Below are 7951 nucleotides of genomic sequence, written 5' to 3'. Positions count from 1 at the left end.
ACCATAAAAAACAAGTTTTTATACTTATCCTTACTTTAACACTTGGCACTCGTGTATCAATTAACCCTTAGCACTCGTATATCAATTAACCATAATCATATAATAATATTCATTAACCATGCAAGATTTAAATATACGACAACATTGAGATCAAGATAGATGCAATTAATTCATAATAATTAAACACGCATAGAGAGTTGATGTAATCAAGATGTATATTTTTTAAGTAACAAACAATCAAGCATAACTTAAAAAATTAGATGCTTCTGCTATTTAATTTAATTAGTCATAAATCTATCATAAACTAATCACAATAAATAGATTTAAAACAAAAAACATATGTTGCGCATCATATAGAATTTCAGTCATTAATCATTAAATTTAATCATAGAAAAAAATAAGATATTCATATATCATAATTAGATATAAAATAATTTTAAGCACAAATCCTTGTGATAATTTAAAATTCAAGAATACTAACCTCTTAAAACTAAAAACTAAGCTTCTCGTAATTTTTTTTTAAAAAGGATTTTAATAATAGAATCATCCTTCTTTTCTCCTATATTCTAAACATGATCCCCCTTTTTTTTAGATGTTGGGATCGATTATATGTGTGTGAAGAGATGAAGAAGTTTTCTAATTAATAACAAATATCTAATTAGATTACGTTAAGGTTTCTTTATATCAATATGATTCTAATAACATATGCATTGACTTTAACCTTCTAAAAAGAGGTTTATTGGTCAAGTGAGATCTTTTTCACATTATTAATGATATGTCAAGTCATCATCCCAACATGAAAAGATTAGGCTACACTAGTGTTACTCTGCTAGCAAATTTCATATCTATTTTCAAATATGTCTTTATCTCTCATCTAGAGGATTTACTGTGCCTAACATAGATAGATAAAAAGCTTAAGATGTCTATTTTTTAGACTAACTTAAAATGTAGCAAAATTTCATCTGTAGCTTTAATTATGGTCTAAATAGTATATAAAGACCTAATTTGGCAGATTTGCTATAACCAATCCTAATCCCACTGAGATTTTTTTTTTTCAAGTTGGATACAAATGTAATTAGGATTTGCACTTCTTATTTCCAGCAACTTATCTTAATGTGCTCTTTGTAGTTCTTTTCTTGAAATTATGTTGAAAATGCTTCATTTAATATTTTTCTTTATGTCTATATAGTAGTTTTAATCACAAAACAAGTTAGGTAAGTTATTGTAAGTTATAAAACATGAATAAAAGACTAGGAATAAGATACTAAAATGATAGAATAACATAACTGTATCAAATTCTCAAACACTTAGATCTTGCAACTTCTTATGTAAGGAAAAGAAAAGTCATAAACAATAGACTCCAATAAATAAAACTCAAAAGTTGAAAAGAAAGAAAAACTAATAACTCAAAATAAAAGCAAGAAAATTGAAAATAAAACCAAGTCAAAACTACCTAGGCATTCACTTTTACTTTCAATATCCTAATAACATCAAAGAATATAAGAATTATAGGCAAGAAACAAGCTAAAGAGTTTAAAGCATAAAACTTCATAAATTTATTTACAATGCAACTTTCAAACTTTTCTTAACATTTGAAATTTAAATGAAAAGCATGTCATTCAAAAATAGTAATTCATCCCATTTGATTACCCTTCAACACTTAAGTTTTTTTATGATTTATATGTTTATACCCAAAGTCATTCAATGTTATAATTTGTCATATGTTTTCTTTTCAATCTTATATGCACTATTAAGTATCACATGCAACACATGAATCAAAGGGTATTTATTCAAGGTTGTAATGGGTTTGTGGTTAAGGTGAGGTAAAATAAAGGTGAATAAAAGGTTAATAACTAAATAATCTAATAGAGCATAAAAATGATGAACTCAACATCATATAATCAGCACAATAGACGGATTCATTATCATAAAAGTACAATTACTTGCTTTTTTCAATTTCAAATTCCCACATTATATCCTCATCAAAATCATAAAGGAGATATTTTCTTTTATTTCTTCTAGCACCATCATGTTTTGATTTTTTTTTCTTATTTGGTCGAAATTGATCATACTCAAATTTAACACTAAACTCTATCGCATAACCACTTTTTCTCAAATTTCCAACATAAACCTATATAAACATCACGCATATGTTCTTCTAGTCTTTAGTCAGAGAATAGGAAACAAATGAAAAGTTATGGCTCATAAAACATAAGTAAAGAAAACAAAAGATAAATAAGCTCGAAAAGGCTCATTAATGGGTAACATACTAAAAAGTTGGCTTTTTAGGTTCAAAATGGTTAAATTCCTACAGGCCCTTGTTATGGTCATACATACATGTAATGTAAATGTAGTCTCAAGAAGATATTAAGTAAGTTCTCAAAATGCATAACCTTCAAATGAACAAAATTCATCACATAATCATGTTAAAGGCTTAAAAGTTTAGAAAATGTAAAATCATACACTAAGTCAACATGACATATTTTCAAAGTTCATCTTTAAACTAATTAAGTTTCAAATATTATAAGTAAGCTCATTCATTAAGTTTATACCTTTATCAAATTTACTAGTTTGAACTCATAATACATATATTCTCATCAAAAATTAGGATATCAAAAGATAAAATTAAACACTTGGGGTTAAAAAAAATCCAATAGAACTTTTATTTTTGTTTTTATTAAAAACAAGTAGTCATACCTAAAGTAAAGTAAATCACACATGCAAAGAAAAAAACATCCAAGCATGGTTTTCGTTAACATTTGAAGCCTTACCCATTCATTTTGATCACTTTGTTTATTTTTAAAATTTGAATTTGTGCTACACCATGATTAAAGATATTATTCATAACAAATAACCAATCTAATGGGAATACAACTTATAAGAAAGAGCTTCAAATGTTGACGAAAAAGAAGAAATTTTCTACCCAAACATGAAATTTCCATCCTTTTCCAATAATTTGTATAGAGGTAATGTTATTTTGAAAAAGTCCTTGATAAACAATTGATAGAAACTTGCATGTCCAAGAAAAAAAACAAATTTCTCACACACTTGCAAGATAAGACATGTAAAACCCCGATCAAATATTACAGTGAAGTATTGAAAATTTAACTCGATTATAAAAATAAATGATAAATAAAAATTTTATGTGTGTGTGCACACACGCTAAATAATTAGAAATGAAGTTTTATGGATAAAAATTTTAGGGTATGGTAAGTTTTAAAAGTAAATCGAGATAGGATACCCAGTTAAACAAAAAAAAACTAAAGAACAATGGCAATGTCATAGATATGAACTATGAGGGATATATAAATAGCAAATTTGGCTTCTTAAGGAAACCAATTTGGCCAGCTATACCATAAAGAAAAAAAGATGAGACATGAGCGTAATCTTTGGAAAACGTTTGCTAAAAACACCAAAAAGAGTTAGATTAAAGGATCTAAGAGAGTTTGGAAGAGATCTAAATAAGAAAAATTGAAGGAATTCAAGGGTTTACTTAACTAAAGAAGGTGATTTTGAAGAAAAAGAAGAAATGGAATAGAAGTGATTAAAACTTATTTTTCCTTGTTTTTATTATCTTAATTTATTGTACCTAAATGATAAGAAACTTTGATTTGAGCTTGTTTAAATTTTTAATGAGAGTTTATGTGTTTTGCATATAGAAGTGTTATGTAAGTTTTTTGTTTGAATGAATGAAAGTTTAGATGGATTTTTTTACACTATATTGAGGTTAGTAAGCATAAAAAGTCATTGAGTAATGTGTTAATTGAAATAATTGAAGAAAACAACTACAATGAAGATTAAAGAGGTTGAGATTTTTTGATTTATTTGCTATGTAAATCATGTAGAATATCAATTATAGCTCTTTGTGAATTATAGATAGCTGAGATAAGATTAACATTTTATATGTATGCATTATGCCATAATAGCTAAATGGCGCAAGTGAAGCGTATATAAAGGTGTAGTTTGAACAATATAACATTCTCATTGATATATGAGTTATCCATATAAATAATAATAAACAGAATAAAAAAAAACAGAGGATTAAAAAATTCAAATAAACCAAGTTTTAAAGGAGCCAAACTAAGCTAAAGGTGGGCTCGATAGGGTTTGGTTTGACTAGATCAAACCAAACCTTGAGTTAAGCTTGGTATAATCAAAGCCACATCTATGCAAAAAGAGCCAAATAGAGTTTAAAATGGGCTCCACTTGACCAAACTCAAATTAAGTTCTATGTTAGATCAAACTGAGTTCAAAAGACTCAAATTGAACTAAAAAAATCAGATCAAGCATGAATAGGTCAAACCACACCCAAAATGAACTCGGTTGGGATCAGATTGACCGAGCTCCATGTTGAACTTGGTTTGACAAACCAAAAGGGTCAAACCTATTCATAAACTTAACACAAACTTGTACTACACTTGTTCTTCTTCTTTCGAACCCTATCATTATATATTGATAATAAAAACTCAAGATTCAAGGTATTATTAGATAGATGTTTTGAATTATGATAACATTGGCCTCGTCAATGAAAGGAAGAATTCTTGAATAAAAAATGTTGTTTAAATTTCATTATTGAAAACTCTAGCAAATGAAGCAAATTCCAAACGACTACATATCATAACATTTATAACAACCCCAAATTCAATTTCACACAGTACTGTATATTAAAAAAAAAAAGGTAAGTTGCGAGCTATGATTATCATATAACCAATAATCCAAGCTAGCTTCAGGGGGATTAAAATTTAAGCTGGTCTTGGTTCATTTATTTTCAGTAAAGAAGTGGTTGATGGCAGGCATGATTTCAGGTGGGCGAGTTCTCAGGAATCTGCGCAGGCCATGGTCAGCATACCTCTCTCCTTCCTCATTGTTTCCTAGCACTCCCATGCTACGTTTTGCTTTGTTGATTCTGTTAATCAATTCCAGCAAAGGAAAAACGATCAACAAAGTGAAAAATAGAATATTTCTGTGAGTGTAAGAATTTAGTGTACCTGACATCAGGGTTCAGGAAAACGTTCCTTGTAAGCTGAAAGATGCACAAACTTGTTACACAGGTCATTGCAGCCAATAGCGGGTAGACCTGGCAGCACAAAACACTTAAGCCCGTGAGATGCAAGAAGATCAAATATCAGGCATAGAGAAACTAGCCCAGATGGTACTGCTGCTTTAGCCCATGATCTTTATAGAATTATATAATAGTTGAAGCCCCTTGAAAATGGTGGTGATGACGCTTGCTTACCTCTGGCTTCATCCAACGCCCCATTGGAAGGCTTGTGCTCCTCTATGCAAAGCTGATGTTTTAATGTTGTCCTTGGACTTCAAGAAATAAGCCAACTGCTGTATTGAATCGTTATACTCACAGGCAGAGGTGCTATTATTTTGTTTGTATATATAGTGCCATGTCATAACTTGAGCCAGCTCCAGCTCAGGAGAATGACTTGACCAGCAGCAAAGTAAGGTATAATCTGGACTGCAGATTTCAGTGGGCTGAGAATTAACGATGACTTTTACACGATGAAACCAGGGGCCCTAGCCCCTTGTTTTGCTAAATTTGGAACTTTCCATGACCCGATGGATCTGTTGACGAGTTTGAGCTTCTTTTTCTTTTTAATCTGTGTTCCCATTTCGAAAATTATTTATGGATTGGAATTCTTGCCATAGATTTTATTTCTTCTAATCTAAATGCTATTATTGACTGTTTCATGGTTAACTTGTTTTCTACAAAAAAAACGTGAAGGGGAAGCCAGGCACAAAACACGCAGGTTATTCTTAATTATATCATTTCCATTGAGAATTATATAAATTATATTTTAAATTTTAAATTATTTAAATAAATTAATTTTATAATATAGTATCGAAATTTTATTACCTAAACTGTCATAAATTTAAATATTATGGTATCTATTTTATTTTATTTGATAAAAATAAGTATGAATGAGTGCAGTTACAAAGTTTTTTTATTAAATTATTTCTTTATCCAGTCAATTCTGTATCGTTGAATTTGTTTCTCATCAGTAGCGAGGAACTTGAGGTTGCACTTTCTCGATACAGGTTCAAGAAAGTACAAACATACTGCCAATCAATTCGATACAGCTGTCAATTATGATTGGAATCCAAATGCTCGGAAGAAGGGCGAAGGGGATTCCTTTTATCAAGTATGGAAGAAAGGAGCGAATCTTGGTCCTGTTGGACACAGCTACACCATGATTGTCCAGCTCGGTGGATTAGCTTGTTTATTCAGTGGCTGGAAGCTTTCCAAGTTTGATTTTATTTTGAACCATTTTTTATATTGATTTAATTATATTTAAAAAAAATTTCTTGCATCATATTAATTTTGCAAAACCCGTGTATATTAAAACTAATAATTGAAAAATAAATAAAACAACATTATTTTGAATAAAAATAATATATTTGAGTTGATTACATGATTCACAATTGACTAAACAACTTAATAAATGGGGTCTAAATTATGTCAGACTCCATGCCTGATCTTATAACAAGAACAAGTGGGGGCTACAATCCCCAAAATTTTATTTTGTTCCCTGTAGTATTATTATATATATTTTTCGATTATGCCCCATAAAGTTATAAATTAGCATCTTATAAATACTTATGAATCAAAATGTTTTTAACTATAATAAATGGTTTCTCATTTGATTTAGTTTATGAAATTGGATTTACTTGCTTATCCATTTAATGTACATTAAAATCGTTTACATTGGAAAACAAATGTATAGCAAAATGGGTTTTCATTTTTACTTAAATAAGATGCACAAAATTTTAAAACAAGAAATTTAAGCTAATAATTAACAAAACTTAATTGTCGTGCAAAAAATACTGTAGACAATATGTAATTTATTGTGAATTCAAACAATAAAATTATAGCTTTATCCTTAACTAAGAAAATCAATGAATTGATCTTTGTGAGTAAATGAGTTTTTTCACAGGTCCATTAGTTATCCTTAAATTAATTTGAGGCAGCGAATCTTTTTTATATTTTTATACATAGTAAAATGATTCAAATACATCTAAAAAAAATACCCAACTATTTTATAAGGGCTTTTCTAGAATTCTAACTTTTAAAACATAATGAAATTATCATATTATTCTTAGATTTAGGATTTTTAAAACAAGGTTAAATAAAAAAATTTATACTTTTATATTGATTTTTTATTATTATCAGGTGAGGTGAAGTTAAAGGTAATTTGATATTATAATTAATATAAAAAACAAAATAAAAAAATAGCTTGCAAGCACGAGCCGCCCTATTATGTTCAAGTGGCATGCATGGCAGTTTAAAGTGGCTAAAAAGATCTTTCTTGGTATTTTTTTATTAGTCTTAGCATTGCCTATCGCTTTAAGTATGTATTTTAATACTCAACAATTTAAAGTTGATTGAATTTTTTTTTTCTGTTTCCCTCCTCGAGGTTATTTATTACTTCGACACTCCTGCACTTGGAAGAAGACATCAATCTTTTAGTCGTGTCAGGGGGTCAATAAAAAAAACAATGAAGGAGAGAGAAAATAAAAGAGAAAAGGAAATATGACACAACCAAAAGATTGATGTTTTTTTCAAGTGCAATAGTGTCAAAGTAATAAACAACCTGACAAGACCGATGTTGAACCACATGGAGATTAATTATATAAATTATAAATAACAGCAATACAACAACAATAACAATAGTAGTAGTAGTAGTAGTAGATGGAGAAGAAGAAGAAGTTGATGAGAATTTTGAGATAGAAGATCAATATAAGGAGTAAACAATGATAACAACAAATATCAAGGTTAGAGAATCCACTAATAGTATTTCAAACAAGTATAGTATAAACTTTTTTTATTTAAATGGAAACCATACACAAGGAAAGTTCCAAGCAGATTATAAATTGTTATCATGATTACATTAGTTATCTTATTCAAATAATACTAATACTTGTAGATATTCATGATTATAAC

At 28.7% G+C, this 7951-nt stretch overlaps 1 protein-coding gene across 1 annotated transcript; it reads right to left on the bottom strand.

Moving 5' to 3' along the window:
• Window positions 1-4576: 4576 nt before the first annotated feature.
• Window positions 4577-5372, bottom strand: LOC105117942 (uncharacterized). The gene is made up of 3 exons (XM_011015771.1): window positions 5237-5372; window positions 4989-5077; window positions 4577-4906 (listed from the first exon to the last, which is right to left on the bottom strand). The coding sequence occupies exons 1-3, from the start codon at window positions 5258-5260 to the stop codon at window positions 4759-4761; spliced, it is 261 nt and encodes an 86-aa protein (XP_011014073.1). The 5' UTR covers window positions 5261-5372; the 3' UTR covers window positions 4577-4758.
• Between the last annotated feature and the right edge of the window lie 2579 nt (window positions 5373-7951).

Source organism: Populus euphratica, unplaced genomic scaffold (assembly GCF_000495115.2).
Source record: "Populus euphratica unplaced genomic scaffold, PopEup_1.0 scaffold1630.1, whole genome shotgun sequence".
In the NCBI taxonomy this organism is placed as follows: Eukaryota; Viridiplantae; Streptophyta; class Magnoliopsida; order Malpighiales; family Salicaceae; genus Populus; species Populus euphratica.
This window is presented reverse-complemented; position numbering and strand designations above follow the sequence as displayed.

Coding starts and splice junctions, on each gene's coding strand:
- LOC105117942 (XM_011015771.1), bottom strand. CDS start 5,260: ATGGGGCGTTGGATGAAGCCAGAG. Junction 5,078..5,236: donor GGCGTTGGATGAAGCCAGAG/GTAAGCAAGCGT, acceptor TTGTGCTGCCAG/GTCTACCCGCTATTGGCTGC. Junction 4,907..4,988: donor TTCCTGAACCCTGATGTCAG/GTACACTAAATT, acceptor ATTGATTAACAG/AATCAACAAAGCAAAACGTA.